The 20,794-nt window shown below is 35.7% G+C and overlaps 1 protein-coding gene across 1 annotated transcript in view; it reads right to left on the minus strand.

The window, feature by feature from the left end:
- Positions 1-227: 227 nt before the first annotated feature.
- The window catches only part of LOC108367099 (uncharacterized), a 31,893-nt gene continuing 11,326 nt past the window's right edge, over positions 228-20,794 (minus strand). The window contains exons 2-12 of the mRNA XM_017621644.1: positions 6,716-6,972; positions 6,559-6,656; positions 6,152-6,306; positions 5,702-6,082; positions 5,491-5,627; positions 5,111-5,281; positions 3,815-4,970; positions 3,673-3,752; positions 2,041-2,682; positions 1,307-1,960; positions 228-1,210 (exon numbers count right to left, since the gene is read on the minus strand). Of these exons, the coding sequence (XP_017477133.1) occupies positions 1,067-1,210; positions 1,307-1,960; positions 2,041-2,682; positions 3,673-3,752; positions 3,815-4,970; positions 5,111-5,281; positions 5,491-5,627; positions 5,702-6,082; positions 6,152-6,306; positions 6,559-6,656; positions 6,716-6,931 (3,834 nt within the window). The 5' untranslated portion in view covers positions 6,932-6,972 and the 3' untranslated portion in view covers positions 228-1,066. The remainder of the gene's footprint in view (positions 1,211-1,306; positions 1,961-2,040; positions 2,683-3,672; positions 3,753-3,814; positions 4,971-5,110; positions 5,282-5,490; positions 5,628-5,701; positions 6,083-6,151; positions 6,307-6,558; positions 6,657-6,715; positions 6,973-20,794) is intronic.

Genomic DNA, 20,794 nt, shown 5'->3' on the forward strand with positions numbered 1-20,794 from the left:
ACTAAAACGTGGATTTTTTTATTTTTTTTTTTAGTTTTTTTATGATTTTTTTTTATGATTTAATATATTACAAAATGTTAAAATCTATCAATAAAACTATAGCTAACATAATTAGATTATGATGGTGTGTGTATGGGTAATATTGAAATTTGAAATGAATAAAAGGTAAGCAGTTTGCAAACAAATTTTAAATAGAATATGACTTTGTAAATTGCCAAAGAATTTTTTAAGACAAATGTAAATGGGTGGCAAAAATTGTACCGTTAACAATTATGCGATTGCATTGGTTGTTAAGTATAATAAAAAATAATGAATTGCTGGACATATAATTATTGAATATGCTAAGCAAATGGAGCTTAAAAACTACATACTTTTTAAAGGCATATTTGTGTGAGGTAAAAAACGAGTTTACGATAAACGATATTAGTCTAAATAACTTTGTTAAAAATTAATAGCAATATTTAAATATGAAATGGTTTGCGTAATTTAGGTAAAGTTTTGAGAAGTGGTTGATTTGAGTAATAAATAAGTTTTGTTGTGTATGTGTGCAATTTAGTATATGTATACATACATAAAATATTTATTATTACAAATATTTTTAAATATTAAGCTTCAAAAACAAAACTGTTACGAATGGACATCGAATAAAAATGCGTTAGCGACGCCTTAACAATGACATTATTATACTGGCTAGTACTTTTTTTTTATAAAAAAATGGCAAAATACGAAAATATTCATAGCCTATAAATAATACTAACGCATGATGCATACATATTTAATCGATCTTGATTTGTGAGCAAAGCAAAATTCGCGCTAAAGGGAAATTCCTACGAATTGTAATTAAAATTTGAATAAAAAAGATCTCATTTTCGATCGAAGCCACAAAAAAACATTGTGAGTTCACCGATTATAGCTTATTTTTGCTATACATAAGTTATACCGCACTTGCTTCGCACCCTTCATCTTTTTTTATAGTGAAGTAAAGAAATTTGTCGAGTTAATACGTACAATACTTTAAGTAGTATTTAAAAGATTACCTGATGTCTTTTAAATAAAAATTATGTTCTTATTTGTTGTCACGTGATCGGTTACTTGTGGTGTTTACATTCACATTAGGTGTATTATTGCCGCTGCCGCCTGCACCATTAATTTGAGGCGCGGATTTGGGCAAAGGTAGCAAAGCATTTGGCGGCGGTTGGCACCAATACCCCTGAAAAAATAAAGAAAATATTTCAAACATTTATTAACATAGCAACATTTTTTTTACGCTTAAGAACTTTATGACTCGGAAACAAACGTTACATACCTGTGGTCCCACCGGTCCATTTGGCATGCCTGTATTCGCACAGGCACCACCGCCGCCGCCACCAGCAGTACCTGCTGCAGCCTGTGACGACGGTTGCGGTACCGTTGCAATACCATTTATATGTAGACCGCCAGCCGATACAGCTGTGCCAGGTGCGTAATAAAATGGCATCGGTGGAGGTGGTGCTCCACCAGCGTACGGTATACATTGAAATTGTAATCCGTCGCTGCCGTGTATCGCACCAACTGCCTCAGCGGCTGACAGCTCAGCTGCCGTTGGATAGAAACCGTTCGAGGATGGTCTGTGTAGTGTCATATTAATGGTATTTACTGCATCTGATGGTGACGCAATGAATTGTGGACTTGGTCCACCATTAGGTGGTGGCGGATAAGATAAAGCCGTGCATGACGTTGATGTTGATGTAGGCGTCGGGTGCATACCCATGGTAGTGGGTGGTGGTGGTGGGGGCGGTGCGTAAATACCAAAAGAATGTGCAGGCGCTGGCATCGGCATATGTAGGAAAATGCCGCCTCCAGCAGCCGTGGTTGGCTGGACAATGGACATTGGCGAATCACCGTTAAACTCACCATATGGGCTATAAGCGGCAGTCACCATGGCGTTCGCATGAGGCGCTTGGTAAGGTGAGAGTGCCGTCTGAAAAAAATAATAATGATAATAAAACATAAATAAAAAAAATCTGTATAAAATCGAAGCACATCATACACCATGCTCACCTGTGTTGGCATTTTCCCGGCATTAGTTCCGTTGTGCGCTCCATTTCCACTCGTAGGATTGTCAGAGTTTACATGCGGCGATGGCATACCATGCTCCGCAACAGAAACTGCAAGCGAAGCAGTAGCACTACTGCTAATGCCACCACTTCCGATGTTTGTATTCATTGATTTTGTATTTTGTAACGATGTATGACTGTGTGACGAATTTGGCGTAGCACTACGGTTCGAGCTATTTTGTCCAACGTTATTAGTCTTTTGTGTATTAGTAAACTTACAGTTTACACCTCCACCAATATGAGAATTATTGTTGTTATACTCATTTTGATTATGATTATTTAGATTCTGCCCAGCAGATGTGTTACTGTTGTTTGTGGTGCTATTGTTATTGTTGTTGCTTTGGTTGCGCAAAAACAGCGGTCGCTCCTTGTTGCTGTTAAAATAGCGCGCCGGAAAGCGTCTATGCATGTGACCGCCCTTGCCGGAACCACTATTGACGCCGCTGCCCGATCCACTACTAATGAAATGTTGATTCTGGGCAGCGGAAGACGAATGTGAAGCACTATGTATACCATTGTTAGCATTTGGATTGGAATTCTGTGCATTTAAATTTGGCATGCTGTTGTTGTTAGCATCCGACTTGCTCTATAAAAGAAAATTGTGTCTTAAAATCTGTGGCAAATTATTATTATTTTTTTAGCAAGGAAAACATCGAACACCTCAAAACGCTGAACTATCAATTTGGTACAAAAGTAAAAAAAAAAGTAATTTTTAAGTAAAAAACAAAGCCGACTTCAATTCCGATGATCGGATTTAAACCAAATTAATATGGGACCATCTTTCCTTTAAGAAAAGAATTATAGAAATCGGGTTTCGAGGTCTAAAGTTATGCGGTAAAATATAAAAAAAAAAAATTACGACGAATTGATAACCTTTCTCTTTTTTGTGAAGTCGGTTAAAAAAAGTATAGTTTTTCAAACATACGTATTCAACAGAATCCTAGACTCGCTTTTGCAACCAAATTCAAATTCATTCAAATTCATTGATTTGTAAGGCTGTATAACTATGAAAATGTTATGAATATATTAACTTTTTAAAGTTACGCAAATATATATTTTTTTTAAAGGCTCATTGCTTACTCTAATCTCTACTCGCAACCATCGCATAGTAGCAAATTTTTAAATAAAATTTCTCAAAAGATCAATTCAAATGAAGGAAATTCTGAAATGTTTTTCAGTACTCGCTAAAACAGGCTTATTCTGCACGTTACCGATAATTTTGTAACCGGAAAATTGTATTACAAAAAAATGTTACTACTTCTTGTCATGGCGATGATAGATACGTTGGTAATGCAGTCAAAATATTTAGCAATTCAGCTATGTATATTTGGCGAAATTCTTATATTGCATATTTTTACGGGCAATATTTTGTTACCAGCTTATAAGATGGCAACAAAATTTACTGGTTAGAAGAGTGCAAGGAATGCGAAAAGGCATTAAAAAATTTACATACACTTCTTTTACCGGTTACAAAACTTTTGTTACCAGCGACGAATAGACCTGTAAATGTTAGCTTTAATTTTTTTTTTAATTTTACTATTTGCTTGCGATTTCAAAACAAGGAAACAAAACGAACCTCTTGCATGTTGTCTTCAGTGTGATTTCCACCCGTCCCTTTCGATGCCAGTTTTCCGCCATTTACTTTTGCCTTGCCATCTAAATTTGGAAATCAGTTATATAAACAGTTATGACTTTTTCGCAATCAAGAATATACTCACCTTCATTGCTACGCTTCAACTGCGTGCGATGATAGTCCAAACCCAAGTTGTAAAAGTGGCGCAGAGTGGGCACATCGGTAGGCAAATCTATGCCACTCGGCTCAACCGATTTCTTTGCATCCCAATTAATACGCCCGCTTAGCGGTGTATGTATATTTGGCGTTTGCCTACCTCCACGATTACGCGTAATGGGTGTTTCATAAATTTGTGCTGCATTATTTTGCATCGAGTTGGCGTCAATGGCATTTCCTAGGGTACCGCTCCCGAAAGACGGATTTGTTTGATAAAATGGACCACTACCGACACTGTGTGCAACTGCAGCAGCATGTGGATGTGGCGCGGCAGCAGTTATGAGTGGCGGTGGTAGGGGGGGTGCTGCTTGCATGTAAATGTTATTCGGCGCATGTGCGAAAGCTGTTGCCGGTGCACCTGGTGGAGGATACATGTAATAACCAGTTGGCATAAGCGCTGTGCCTGGTGGATGCATAGCAGGGTCATAGCCATATGCATAATATTCCTCAGGCATGGCGCCATACTGTGGCACAGGATATAAGTAATGAAAGTCGGGGAGAATAAATGCTGGTGCACCAATGCCAGCCGATTGTTCTATGGTATTAAAGTTGCCCATCATTTCTTCCGGTGCACAATTGCGCTGTGATACATTTTGTTCGGTTTTAATGCGTGTCTCAGGTATAGCAGCATGCTGCGCAACATTACTATTATTCTCGTTAGAAGGCGTTGTAGTGGCACTGCCACTTTTCGATTCGATATCACGTGGCGCATGCTCCACTGTCAGTGGCATAGCACAATATTCAACAGTATGTGCACGGAAATTTTCAAAGTGGGTATATTGCTTCAATTTGTAATAGCACCCATTGCGATGATGTGCAGTCGAAGCTGCATAATTTTGTTTGTCTTCTTTGTCGGCATCACCTCCTGTGACTCCTGCTTCATAATCCGATGCCTTACCATTGTGCGATAAGGGTGTACAATAATTACGATCTTGAGCGATTTGGCCATTGAGTTTGAAGCGATAATTGTAATGACGTGTTAGACGCACCGAGCTATATTTTTGCATATGACGCTGAAAGCGATATGGCAAGGTCCATGGCTTAAATTGATCCGGTGGCAGTGGAGTAAGCGAATCGTACGGAACCTAAAATAAAAAGTGGCTTTTTAATAATTTTAAATATATCTTACATCGACATGCATGCACATAATTTAATGACTGAACCAAAAGTTAGGACATTTTCATTAAACAAATAAATATATTTACATATGTATTTAACATCTTACCAGACGCTTTTCGCCTAATTGTTCGATAAATACAATGCAGTAGCCTTTGTCAACTGCAATCTCTTGTATATGACAAGTGTATACATCGTTTTCGGATTTGCATAGCTTCACATGACATTTGGCTCCCACCTGGAAGATTTTATGAACTCGTGTTTGCTGGCAGCGTATCAACTTCAGTTATACATTTAGACAAGCACAAACATAAAAGTGGATTGGATAGACAGGACACAGCAATTTGGAGCAGGACGTATTAAAATGACAAGCACAAACCGTTGACCGGATTTTATTGTATGTTAGGCACATAGAAGGAACAAACTGTTAGTTCATTCATTATGACAAGCAAAACGACATGCATGCGTACTTAATATCTAAATCAATACCTTAAAATTCGCATCACCGTTATACCAGTTTTGTAATTTTTGCTCTTTGCGTTGCTCATTCCACGCGTCAAACTCAATGTTGCGATACATATTTGGATCCAATGCTTTTGCAACTTTATAGGGAAATGGTGTGATACCTTCCAATGAAAACATACCACATTTTTTAAACAAGATACATTATTTCATATGAACATATTAAAGAAGCAAATACCTTCCTGTAACAATTGTCGCACACACGATATATACTTGTGTGGCAATAATGATTCTGCAGTTTTGCACAATGTCTTTTCATAGTCGTCGCAGTGTGTGTGTATCTTCATTTCGCGATGCAAGTCATCAGATAAACGAGGAAAGTTTGTATAATGAAAATGACAAAGCTCATAATTTTCCAAAATGCAATTGGTTTCATGCGGCAGATCGAAATTAAAGACACGCCCATCAGTTAAATGTATACGAGTGCAGTAGCCATTCTCATTACTTTCAGAAGTGTATTCCATAGACTCCAATGTCGGCGAGTGGAGCATATGCTCAACGGCAAATGCAACATCCGGTAATTTATATAAATCCTTGTATAAGATTTCATAACATATTGCTAGAAGTAAAAATAAATTTCGTAATTTACTCACAGATTTGTCAAAGTACATATTATGTATATTATTACCCTGGCAGATTGCGGCATCTTTGATATAGTCGCACGTAAATACCGAATCGAAATGCCTTTCTGGTGTATAGAAAACTCGAAAAACGTCATTAAAGTAAGAACGAGAACTATAGAAGTTTCCCAAATTGAAGGGCTCAAATAGTAACACATTACGTCTGTAAATGAACAATTTAAAATGCCTAAATAAATATATGTAAATATATATGCATGTATTCATACTACAATAAAAAAAAAGAAAATTTTTTGTTAAGTGAGTAGGTTTCTTTTGTCCAAAATGCAAACCAAACATAACGCAGTCTCTCCACTTTTTGCTCTACGTTTCGCTAAACTATCTGCCATTCCCAGGGGCACCTCGAAGGGCGTGAAGAAATGTATACAAATATATATATATTATTTTTTTTACTTACTGGAACATATAACCAACTGCCTGCAGTTCGATCAAAGTGCCATATGTTTTGGGCTTCGACATATCGTCAAGATACTCGTCCAAATCCCGGTCAATGAGCTAATTATATAAAAAAAAAGGATTCCAATATTGTATTCAATGTCTTTCAATTAACTTACCGGTGCAAAAAAGTCCCGATGTTTACGCATATAGCGTACGCATTTTTTGCGTATAGCTAAATGATGCAGTTGGGTGTCATACATTTGTTCCGAAATAACACGAAACAAGCAGGAGGCATCGCGGGCGGTATGCTTGCGATAGAAGTTATTTTCCTCCAAGAATTGATCAAATGGATCAGGCGCTTGGCGACTGCCGGAGGTGAATTGGCGTTGCATGCTTGTAACTTCTTAGCAAAACAACTGTGCGGTTTTATTTACTTGAAAAAATATAAATAATAAATTACAAAACAAAAAAGTACATAAATGTCATCCCATCAGTGGACAAACCAATTTTAAAGACAACATAACCTCAAATAAAAATGCATAGCATAAATAAAGCAAACCGTTATTGTTGTAATTAATCAAAGTTTTCGCAGTAACAGCGTATGCGTATGCATTTAAGAACATATACATATATAGTTTATCTCATGAAACTAGGGGAGTAGTTAACAAAACAAAGTTCAATGCACGCAACTGTACGGTACTTCACACATCTTCACTCAAGGTCTAACAACAGTTATTTGTTTGTATATATTGCACATTCCAATTGCTATACCAATTTGTGGGTACAGTTTCAGAAATCTGAACGAAATTTCCATTTGGTCAATAAATGAAAACAAATCGGACTTTCCCCAGGTGTCTCATCAACTACACTCACCTTTTTTAAATGTTTTATTTTGTAAAAGTGGTAAATTTCTAATAACTTTTCGACATTAAAATTTCAATCAACGAATGCGCGAACCAGCAAGCACACAATCACAAATTTGCACTACACTTTCAGCACAAACTTTGTTTATTTTAATGTTTATTAAAATATTAACTTTTAAAAATACCACAAACAACGATTGCCGCTTTGTTCGTCGCAATAAGTTAAAAAAAACGAGATGCGATAAATTTCACAAGCAAAATGCAAATGCAAAATAGCAAAGATTTAAATTAGAAAAGGGAGTCCTCAAAAAAACGGTACTCTTGTGCTAGTGTTGCTGTTGGTAAAATAGCAGAGTTGCTTAAATCATCCTAAAATTAGAACTAAAAGCGTACCAGTGAATGTAAACAAAGGCATGATGAATACCGCCAGAGAATGTTAAGCAACTGTTAGACGTGACAAGTGCAAGTCGTTTACAAAAGTCTGTCAAACTCTAGAATTTCCAAAAGAGATTGCAGGAGCAGTTACACTTTGCATGCAAACTGGATTTCTGAAAATCAAACTTTCTTTCTTTCAAACGGGTGAAAATATTCATTGAGGTAAAGTTATTCATTAAAACGCTTCAAATGTGTTGTCATATTGAATTAACTCTTCTTTAGTTAGATAAAAGGGTAAAATAGTGGTGCCAGTGATGAATTTAAGACAGAATTTGATAAAAATTTATATCCTGCTTTTTTTTTGAAGTTTAATGGGGTGCATTATTCTAAGCAGAATTAATAATAAGTGGAAAAAAGTTTACAAGTAAGCTTAATTATTTTTTTAACTGTTTGTGTAAAGGATATAACAATTACTAGGGCAACTCAATTTCCAGATTAGTTCTAGATTTTGTTAGAAGTAAAAACCATATAAAAAACAAGCTTTTATTTGAAATTCATATATATTTTGTGTCGTTTATTATTTACATGTCGTCGTCTGGGTAAAAGATTGTCGTATGTTAATTTCGGCAGGTTGTGGGAAATCGCGATTGAAGTTTGGAATGCAATTTCTCAAAAACGCGAAGATAGATTTTCTCCAAAGTCTCTGAAAATGTTACTAGTTCACAAAATTCTTAAATTATTTAATTTTTAATGTTTGACTTTATGAAAGATTTTCTTTAGTAAAATTTTGTCGTAAGCGTCATTTGTCCACAATTTGGCAGCCACTTTATATGAAATACGACAAAATGTGATCAAAATTTCCACCAAATTAACAACACTTTTTACTCAATATCTCGGAAACTTAAGAGGAGAACGCCATTTTTAAGATATTGGTTAGTTTAATAAGGCTGCATCACTAACTAAATTTTTACTAAATTATCGAAAAAATTGTGGTCAATATCTCGGCAACTGGAGGAGATATCTAAAAACTGATAACTCCAATCGAAAGACCTTATTTCAAAATATATAACTGCATCTAGAACTAAAAATCGTCAAAATGGCGCTAACGACAATCTTTTACCCAGGCGACGATGTATAGATTACCTAATACTAAGTTTTATATTACACAGCATTTAAATGAGGCGATTATAGGCATAGGGGCAAAAAAGTAGAACCAAGAAATTACAAATAAGGTAAAGAGAAGATCACTGCCAGTAAGACTGCCGAAATTGTCAAAACTGCATAAAACATTCTTCCGATGATATCACCTTAGTTTTAGTACACCATGGTAAATCATTGTAATGAGAAGCAGTAAATTTTAAGTAACATTTTTTCAAGTATTAACCAGAAAATTTTAGAAGAGGGAATTCACCACTGAGATCACACACCACACCAATTCTAATTACCATTTTCTATGGTAAAGTGAGAAGTTTGTGGAAAATTTACAAAAAATAGTTGCCGAAGTTGATACATAGCTACAAATTTACGCCAACTCATCGGTGTCGTGGTGCTTGCTACAAACATATAGCTTTATTTATTGTTTCTTAAGTTTTTGCGCTGATTAATATACCAAAGGGAACTGTTGGTTTATTTATTTACTTAATTTTTTTTTTGTTATTTTTTAAACATATATGCAAGTATGTACGTACTTCCGTATATAAGTATGTTTGCATGTGCCTAAAAAAAATCATTTGTCCTATACAAGCAGTAAAATTATTTTAAAATTATGGGGAAAATGAAGAGAACAAACTCTAATAATTTTGACCAAATAAATATAAACAAATTTTTTCAATGAAAATATTTATGTGTAATTAGTAGCTCAGATTCTTATGTTAAATGTAAGCCTAAAAATATGTAGCATTATAACTATAAGCAAAGTGTATATCATTTTATGTACAATCAGTGTCAAAAATATGAACACCCTGACGTTTGGACGATTTTATTTGTTTATATTTTCCGTACCAAATTTTACTTAATTTTTATAAAAATATATATTCAACAGCAAAAACCATAAGAATCAATTTTTTTAATTTTATACAGTGCTCGGGAAATGCAAGAAATACCAACAAATTTTAATCAAAATTCACGCGCCACCGCCGAGTTACGAAAAGAACATGGAAGCAAAGAACTTTAGTTTTCTTCCGGTTCACAATGTTAAAAATTTCGTTTTCTTCCATTTTTCTCTCTTACATCCTCATTCGGTGAAAATTCCGCTGCAAATGAAACGGAAGCGGTTTGATCAAACGTGAACATGGCGGCCAGAAAATCAAAAAATTTTGATTTGTTCAAATTTCCCTCAAACAGCTTGTCAAACCTTCAAACACAACACAAATCGCTTGAAGCAAAGGGATATTTCTCTAGGTTTTGTTAAGCCGCTTGTGTTGTGTATTTCGCTCTTTACGGCGCGTTTACATTGGACAATGCTGTCAAGACAATGAAGATATACGTATTAGTTGTCAAAATTGTTCCAATGGAAAAGTATGCATGTATTATTGAAAAAGTGTGTATGTATTGCTATTGTCATGGCAGTATTGTCCGGTGTAAACCCTAAGTTAATGAACATTTTAGTTAGGCTAAATGCATAGTGGAGTGCATCGTACGGTTTCCTTAACTATCCTAAACTAAACACTATCAGCTGATTGTCAAAAAAATGCCTACAGCTGAGATCACCTGTTGTTTTTTTGCCATTCGCTCTTATCTTTTACAATTTCTTTCATTTCTATTACAATTTATTCAAAATAGTGTAACGCACTGAACCAAAAACACCAATACAATTGAGAAAACGGTAAGAAAAGTTAAGTTACTTATGGAATTGTACGATGGTGGAGTGGCGAGCAAAGACTATCGAGCAAAGCGTCGATTACAAACATGTGTGTTCCAATGGGAGTGCACATAATGAAGAGCAAAGCATACATACATACACGTTTGTAAGTGACGTTTGTTCGACGTGCCGTTCTCGCCGCTGTACTATGCGTTAAGCCTTAGCATATGCCTATGAACAGAATGCTGTTAACTAATATATTATGCTATTTTGTGGCATGGTTTTAGGCATTAAGCGTTAAGTAAGACGGAAAATATGAAAATGACTTGGCATGGAATATAAAATATACATAGATATGTATGTAAGCAATAATTATTTTGTAAATAAAAATCATTGCTATCTCCTCCCGATGTAAAATTTAAAGAAAATATACTAGTTTTTGTAATTAATTTATAATAACTAACTACTAACTAACTCAAAATTCAGAGAGAGAAATATGCATACATACACAACTGCTTGTGGATCGTACAGATTCAACGCAATTAATACAAAAACAGGTATAAAAGTAGTTTTTTAGTTAATGTATAAATTCATGAAAAAAAAACACATTTTCATTAATTGGATGTAAGTCCTCTAAATTGATTCATGCAAAAAAATCGTCCTAACTTTTTTTAAGTTGATGGCACTTTAGATCTAAGTGTGCCATATGTAATATATGTACATACATATATCGGCTATTGTAAACGATTTTGTGAAAGTGTTCCGTCCGTTGGATACGTTTGCATCCGTTTCCGGGAAGATACATATGCCGTCATCGATTCGCCAACAGTTAGCGAGTGGCGGAACGAACGAACTCAATGAGGTACAATCAAACTCGCTATCGTCCATCTTTGCTAGCTGACATTGTTGTTGCTTCCACATACAAAACTCAAACATAGCAAACAGCAAAATAGCGAATCGATGACGGCTATAAATATGTTCAACATCCTTATTTTCTTTTATACTACAGTGCTGGAGTTTAATTGGGCTAATTGTATGCAACTAAATGTCAGTTCGTAGTTTGCACCAAAATACTTCTCTCGAATAATCGGAAACATGTGCAAATGACGTCAGGTGGCGCTGATAAGCTATACAAATTGTGTCTCCCTATAGCCACAGCCATCCTTATGCACAATTATCTACCAAATTTAAGTATGTACATACATACATACATACATACATATAAAGTCCATTTGGCAACAAAAACAAATTCGGCTTGAACAGCTCCAACGACATTTCTCCCACTATACAAGTTACGCTCCCTTTTGAAATGCTGCAAAATGACATTTAGCGGTACATGCGCAGTAAAAGTCAGAAATGGGCGCAAATAAGCACACTGTCATCATCAGTAAATGCTTCTACACCGCCTTGTACGAAAGGTAGATCTGAATTCGTTGTAGTTAGTAGGTAAAATTGGGCAAAATCATTTCCTAAACATTTATGTATTATTGATATTTGTGAATACACAGACTTTTAGTGAAGTGGAGGCTGTATTGTGCATACAATAAACAAATTAATCGTAAATGTAATAATCCATCGGCATCGCCAGCATTTTTGTCTTCTCCTCTGCCGCATTTGAGGTCCAACCCCGATTTGTGCTCGTTGTTGGCTCGTCGACTAGCTTTGCGTCTGCGTTCCACAGCAAACGAAAAGCCGTTGGGTGGGTAGGCCGGACAACTCACCCGGCTGTCTACATATATACCTACATATTATTTGGTGGTGGACTTCGCGTTGCTTTGTCCCACTCAACGCTGCTTAGTCAAAAATCTCAAGTCAATGAAGTCTGGAGTAAACTGCAAGTTCGCGCTGTTACCGCGACTAAAGTTGTCTGGAAGAGATGTGAGTTGAAAAGTGTGGAAATTTTCATTGTTAAAAAATATTTTTGATAATTTACATAGTAAATAATTAAAAATTAGTTTCGTTCGTTTGTTGAGTTTTTCGATAGCAACGTTTCGATGTGTGTGTAAAAAAAAAGTAAAGCTAATTCGCAAAAGCAGCAATTTTAGTTAAATCATTAAGTTCTACTATATACATACGTACGTATGTGTGTAGTATGTGCATATACCTACATACATATTTATGCAGTCATTCTCTCGCCAGCACGCTGCTGTTCGCCTTCACTTGTAGGTGTGCTAATCATACATAAATTAAGATTTGATTTGCTTTGATTTACCTAACGAAAGTTTGCAATTAATTATGCTGATATGAAATTGCGTTGTGTTGTGTTGTTTGTGGCCAGTAGTCAAAAGGTTCGCCAGTAGTGTAAAGTTATCCATTCTTAGTGATAAATTAAAAGTGAAGTATGTAATCATTATTGATTATGAAATACCAAATAAAAAGGTATCATAGATTTGTATACAACAACAACTAACACGTGGTCTGGTTGCTGTTAATGCTTCCGCCTTGGGCTTTTTCTTACATCTTGTGGGGTTGTTCTTGTAATAACTTACAAATTCCCCAAAAGAATTTTCGGAGAATCAGCTGGAGTGACAGCCCTTGGTCAGATATATGCATGTACATAATATGTAAGTAGATCTGTGTGGTTCCGGTTACGTATGTATGTATACCCGATTGTCGTGGCAACGTTTCTTACATCTTTTGCAGCGCTGCTGCAGTAACATTCAGCCCCTTTTGACTTTGCGTTTTCTGTAGCTAAGGCTGCGCTGCTTCTGCTCCGTCTGTACCTTGTCGTTAGTGTAGCTATGGCGTAAGGTTTTTGGGTAAAATCAATAGCCTACAAAGAACGTTTGTTTGCACTAATAAAGCAAATCAAATGCAAATACATATCGCATACCGCCTTCAAAAGAGTCACAACTCTAAATTTGGCATTTTTGAAATTATGCGCTAAAAATGTACACAGAGCTTTTATTTACATCTCAGCAAAAGCTGGAGCAAATTTTTGTTATAATTTGTTAAAAAAAAACCTAGTATGCATTTGGTAAGAATGTGAAATTCCAATGTGCCCTACCGCCCACTTCCCATTGAATACTTTCACAACTCTATTGGATACACTAATCGTGTGAAATCGTGTGAAGTTATACACATACTTGTCTGAAATACAGGATTAACGCCTTTAGGTTCGTTCTATAGTACTTATCGCACCTTATCCGTAAATTTTGTCAATTTGGTTAATCGCTATTCGCAGAATATTTGCTACCGTAGTTACCAGTTATGTATAAACAACACGCAGCACATTTGAATATATGTATGTATATATGTATGTAAATATGTAGTACATATATATGTAGTTGTTGTTAATCAAGTGGTGTATGCGATAAAAGCGATCAATCGTGGTGATTCTACGTTTTTCATTTTTTAACTGACTTCACAAAAAGGAGAAAGGTTATCAATTCATCGGAATATTTTTATTTTAATTTTAATTTTTATTTTATTTTATAAATGTTACCGCATAACTTTGGACCACGTTAACCGATTTCAATTTTTCTTTGTTTTTTTAATGAAAGATGTTACCTCACAGGTGGTCCCATATTAATTTGGTTTTAATCCGATTATCGGATCATGAATAAATTAACGATAATCTTAAATTTTTATATGAGAATTGAAGTCGGGTGTGTTCTTTTTTGCTTAAAAATTACTTGTCAATATACAATGAAGACTATAAATTTCAAAAGGACATTTTCTAATTCATTATGGACTTCCATGTCTCCGAAAATACCTGCTCATACCCTTGTATACCCGCAGCTATTTAGCCTTATCCGGTTACAAGAGATTTCCGCCCAAGCGAACAACTACTTACTGTTTATAAGACAACGGTCTTCTAAGGCTTTGCGTTTCTTGTTGCTACTCTTCTAACCGGACTTGGGTAATTCTAAGCTGTTCTTCTAGCTCTTTCATTTTGTTAAATAAGTGACTCCCTGTTGTGCAGTACTGATATTATGTGAACTATTTGCTAAGATATTGGAGGAATTCGAAGTAACGGCATTTTTAGGTTGAGCGCCTTGTGCTGCGGCGACGCGTGCTGAGGTTGGCGGGTGTAGCTTCCTTGCTTGGGGCTGCGGCGGCTTTTGCAGATGTGCTGGCGCTGACCTGACCAGTACCTTTAACGGCCCTACTCTTCTCATTAGATGAATTATGCTCAGTAGGTATTGCAGATGATCCTGTAGCGGATGTAATATTTGTATGGCGATTGAGCTCGCTGGCGTGGCTGTTTCTTGCAAACGTGGTCTGCGTCTTGGCATTCCATATGCCACGCTATCTCTCACGGCAGTGGGAGGAGCGCAATATAATGTATTGCAGCGTTAACTATCCTGCACAGATTATGCCGGAATTATGCCAATTAGCCTCGAAATAATGCTGCACTGCGAAATGAAGCAAAAAAAAAACAATAGAACTAAAAATTCACGTCACTCTTTACAATGCGCTGAGCCGTTGAGATACAGAAAAGAAGCTAACGAGGTTTGTCTATCGGTGAACGATGACAAGACAAAGTACCTCCTGGTAACGCATAAAAACACATAAAAGGCAACTGGCGAAGTTTTTTGTTCTCGGCCCAAACCGACAAACGGTTGTAGTGCGAAATAAGAAGAAGAAGAACTACCGTTGACTTAACGAAACCATTGTTTTGGTTAAGAAAGCGAAGTTTCAGCTGAAAACTTGAAAATCATTTGCGTTCGTAATATAGAAACATCAATGAGATAATTTTAATGATTCGATAAACCGAAAATTCGTTATTCCGAAAGTTCGTTATACTAGACGTCCACTTCAAAATTCACGTTTTTGGAGATTTCATAATACAACTAATAAGCTTGATGGGGAAAATATGTTCAGCCTGACAGATGACTAAACTTCCCAAAAATGCCGAAGATATGTGTCTTTTCACCCGTCTTTTGGTATACCAACTGTATGAACTGATCAAAATTTGATTGCGTTTTGCCACAAAATTGAAATTTTGAAATAATTCTGTGGGGCAGAGTAGTGCTAAATGACGCTCATAAGTAGAAATGAGCAAACAAATTTGTTGTTCTCATAATGTAACCTCAAATATCGGCAAAACCGTGTTTTTGACACTTTGAGGTTGGGATATCTAAAAATCCTGATGTGCTAGAGCAATTCTGCGGCAAGATTTGGATATAGCACTGGAAAATCTACAAGCTACGATATGTTTTACTCAGGTGGTCAGGCAAAACTGTCGAATTGAGTTATTTAACGAGCGATATGTTGAAAACACCTACACCTGATATAAATTGTGTATGTATTTACACGTTAGCATTAACTTAAATGCGCATACGCAAACACCTGCTCAATACAAAAACGATACGCCTGACATCACAATTATAGCAGGATTAATGTATGTACATAGTCAATTTTGTAAACAACTTTCGTTGAATAAATTTTAGGAATTTTATAATGCTCACTTCAAGACGCCCACAAATGATGTCCATAAGCAATATGAAATTGTGTATATGTATGTATGTATGTAAGTATTTCAGACGAGTACCCTTAGACCAAAGAATGACGCAGAATAAATCGTACCACCACAGTAAAGCCATCTAAATCGCTTCCCCACACCGTATGTTTGAACTTAACGGTAAAGATTTTGTAACCAACTCCTTTGTATTGCTATAACATCATTTCTACTTATTTTATTTTCTATTTTGCTGTTGTCTTGGCTTCACCCACTAACTTCACTTTGCAGCAAGTGTTTATGCGTATTAGCTGCATTTGAAAATAAATAAAATTTCAACGAAGTCTTTGATGGCTTCTCGCCTGCGGTCCCAAATGCTACGAGTACCCTGCAGTGAAAAGCCAAACCAGTTAGAAAAAATACTAGTTCATTAACTAGTATGTGCCTACCAGTTCGACAATTTCGAAGAACTTAGGCGATCAGCGACATCTGCCTTTGAATTGCCAAAGCCAAAAATAAAACGCAATTAAGTGCTTTTCTTACAAATGTCGGCTGTGTCGTCACGTGAAGACTACTGGTTCTGGTTCTGAAATCGCAGGTTCGAGGCCGCTTGGAGGTGGTTAAGATTTTTAAAGTTAAATAAATGTAAGTAAAAATAATTTATTCAATTTATAAATAAATAACAAATTTGAAAATCTAATTGCTTTGAAAAAAACATTTAGGAAGAAATGATTGTGCTATAAAAACAAAGAAATTAAACAAAATATTTTTTATTATATTAAAAAATTACAATAAACAGCATAAACAAAAAAATAAATTTATAAAAAATAAAAATAAAATAAAATATAGAAAATAAAAAAATTTAACCTGCGCCAGGACTTGAACCTGGGACCTCAGGCTTACCACGCGAGTGCTTTGCTCTGTCGGCCATTGTGACTGCTGGAGCGTCGCGAGCAAAAAGGCACACTTATGCTTTTCACGGGGCATGAATTGGCAGACTATCTCATCAACTGGTATGATGCTACTGGTATTTATACTAGTAGATGCTGATGCATAGCCTGACAATTGACATCTCGTAGGACATCGCAATGTTAAAAATACCAGTCGCTAACATTGAAAAAGGATAGAACGTGAACTAGTTCGGCTGAAACGCAAACCGGTAGAATTCTAGTTCACAACTAGTAACTTTCCCCGCAGGGTATTAACACAAAAAAAAAATAAAATAGCTACACAAGTGGATTGAACAATGCTTGCAGGCGTCATTCAAATAATTTTTCAATTCCTATAGCAAACAAGATTTGAGTACATAATACTCGTAATCGAAGGAAAGCGTGTTAGTTGGTAGAAAAACTCGTTTCCTTGGCACTTGGAAGACTTTCAGTTTTGAATTGTTATTCTTTTTTTAATTTGATGTGGTTGATGGGTCAGTGTGTACGTTAGTGTTGGTATGAAATGACAAATTTCGTTGCCGTGGCTTTAATTTCCCACTTTGACCAACAGGTGCCAGCTGCACCGATACATAGTAGGAAACAAAATCAAGTTTTAAGTTTTGCTTTTTTCCCTAGGTTTAATAATTTCCAGAACACGATTGTGCGGAAGAGTTAGTCAATCATCTGTGAATTAATAGGGAATCCTTTTTTGTCTTTTCTCTTCAGCCTCAATCCGAAGTAGAGCTTTAGAAAAGGTTCGCTACACATCACCAAGACGAATCGATATGAAATGACTTAAAAATCTGCCGGCAGCACCGGTTCAGGAACGAACCTCGCTTGGAGATGTTTGCTGTACTGTGGTGATGTGAGCGTGGTATTTCTCTAAACCATCCAGAAGCTGGACAGTGCCCCTCCCATTTGGAGGGCTCATACGTTCCAATAGCATATCCGTAAAGTATAGTCCTTGTTTCATATGTGGGTCGCCCAAGTAAGGGGGCAATAAACCGAGGGTGTTTTTTCTACTCATTGAATCACAGCCCATTGCTGCGAGGGTTTTTAAAAATGCACATGCGAGGTAAAATTGTAGGTCCTTCCCCTTTTTGTTATAACATCAAGAAGTACACAAGAAATTGGAGGAGGTAAAAAAAAAAGAATAAAACGTGTGAGCTACATATATCGCGCCCTAACCGCCAAAATAACGTAAGCGACATTTTTTCCAAAATTTTCTTTTTGATGCAGAAATATTTCTAGAGCATCTAGATGCATTTCTGCAACAAAAAGAAAATTTTGAAAAAAAATGTCGCTTATGTTATTTTGGCGGTTAGGGCTCGATATGTATGTATGTATGTATGTACATATGCAATGTTTATTTGTATTAAAAACAGAGCAGGAAAACATTTGTTGCTAGGTTATCTTATCAAGTGGATAAAATTAACAAATCCCCCAAAGGAGCTGGTTGCAACAACTGTCAATCAGTTTATATTAATTTATGTATTTTATAATTCATGCATTTGACACTTTTTAAAAGTAATTGTTGTGCAAGCTATTCTTGTATTTATTTGTTTGTAGTTTTTGTACGGCGCTCTTCATGTAACAATTCGTCACTATCGGCAAGAAATACAGTGAAGGAAAAAATAATATAAACTATGCGAATATACATATATGTAACCCACGGGTATTTCACCGCACAATTTTATACAAACATACAAAATAATTTAAAAATACTATACTATATTATATATACATATATATCGTCATTTAAAGTCAAAACCGCGTATCAGCAAAATGAAACACCGCGTATGTGAAGTTGTAGAAATTATTTTCGAGAGAGTAAAAACGCTTATATTTGAAAATGGTTCTCTTTTTTATAAAGCAATCGCATTTCTGGCTAGTATATTTCAGGACGAATGGATAAGGATTGAGCCAAGAGCTTGTGTGGGCAAATCCAATTTTTGGCAGTCAATGTCAGTTACGCGGTTCTGCAGAATAACGATACGCGGTTTTGTACTTTAAACGACGATATATATATATGTGTGTAAGCGGCAGTTTATTATTATTATTATTATTTAATTAATTTTTGTATGCGATTTCTCGAAATCACGCTTTGTTTCTATTATTTTTTCCACCACTGTATAGATGTACATACTATGTACATATGCATATAAGCACAACATTATGTTTGGCGCAACGGGTTGGCCCAGCCTCAATGTCGAGGGAAATGTTTATAGCAGTGCGAAAGTGGTTTCGTGAAGTAGTTCAGGTGATCGGTGCGCGCAGAAAAGTAGCAAAAGATAACTTGTTTCTATTGTGCGATCTTATTACTGCGCGTTTGTGTGCTTACCAGCTCTTAAATGCTGCATTTCGATTTTTTTTTTATGAGTCAATAAAAAATTATTGAGTGTCTGGTTGAGAGGATTTTTAGTAGCTTTTATCGATTTTACAATGGAAGCAAGAAAAGTATTAATTGAATGTCTTTCTGGGCGCATGTGATTATTTTACGCGAACTTAAGATTATTTTTTTAAGTGTAGAGACAATCTGTGGGTTTTTAAGCGCCAAGTGGAGTGCGTAAATTTTAATACATTTGTGGATAATTCATTGCGTTTTGTTTTGCTTTTTTTTGTTTAAAGTTCATGCGCACGTTTTCGGGTCGGCAGAAGTATGTAGAAGTATTACATTTTCTAAATTTTCTTAGTTTTCACGCTCTCGTGCACTGTAAGCTCTGCCTTTAGCTTTTTTGTGTTTTTAATTTAAAGTTCTCTAATGCAAAAGAACCGGTTTTTTAACTGAAGTTTTGCGCTCAAATAAAGCTTATAACCAGTGTGACCAGATTATCACAAAAAGCGAGGTTAAATTGGAGAAAAAGTTATAGATTATGAAAAATGAAGTTAAATAAAGTCAGTATATTAATTTTATTCAAATAAATTTTTAAATTATTCACATCAAAATAACGTCTTTCAGGTTAATAAAATCTACATTGCTTCAAGGTAGGCAAAATGAAGTTCAGTTTAGGATACGAAAAACCAAAAAAAAATTCGAATATGATTATTTTCTATATCAGAGTGCGCTAGTAATACGCCAACAAATCTATTGTTTCAAAAATTCACTTTAAGGCAAATTTCATTGTAAACAATAGTTTTTTAAAGTTCCGGTCCGAATTTTACTATGAATATTTTAAGTAAAAGGGCCAGAAAAAAGCCACGAAGTCAGGCCGAAAATTCTGAGGCTATCACTTATAATTAAATTCTAAATCTAGCCGGAAAAAGGGCTAACCTGGTCATACTGCTTATAACATCAACAACTAGATAGAAATAAAAAAGTAAAGAAAAACCAATGTACGAGTATCAAAGCAAAACAAAGACCTTCTTTCTGCCAATCTTTTTCACATCTTCACAGACATGAGAAATACATTTTCTGCTCTCGGCATTTACTTAGGTTCGGGCTGCACTCAAGTCAGTGATTTTTCCGACAACTAAATGAAAAGCATACGCGGGATTTTTATAGTATTTTTTACAGAGCAAAAACTAACAAACAATTTTTGTAACGGTACAGTGATTGCTCTTTGGCTTTCGGCTAATATATGTTATTGGCAATTGCTGGTGTGAACTGAATGGTGGAATTAAATGCATTAATTTTGTTTATTTATTGACACGCTTCCAGCAATTTTTTTTAACATATTTTTGCAGTCGCAGTCAAGTTTTCCGCTCTCCATTTGGCACTCTCAGCTATTTGCTTGCCTGAGCGGCGTTTACTGTGCTACTTTTTTGATATACATATCAGTGTTGCCACACATGGGCTTTTCCTACCAAAACTGGTAGGTTTTTTTCCATTTGGTAGGTTGGTAGGCTAAATTGGATTTTGGTAGGCTTCGTGACAATGAGAAATA

The sequence above is a fragment of the Rhagoletis zephyria genome, unplaced genomic scaffold (assembly GCF_001687245.7).
Source record: "Rhagoletis zephyria isolate East Lansing unplaced genomic scaffold, Rhagoletis_zephyria_1.1 Rzeph_scaffold_02538, whole genome shotgun sequence".
Taxonomy (NCBI): Eukaryota; Metazoa; Arthropoda; class Insecta; order Diptera; family Tephritidae; genus Rhagoletis; species Rhagoletis zephyria.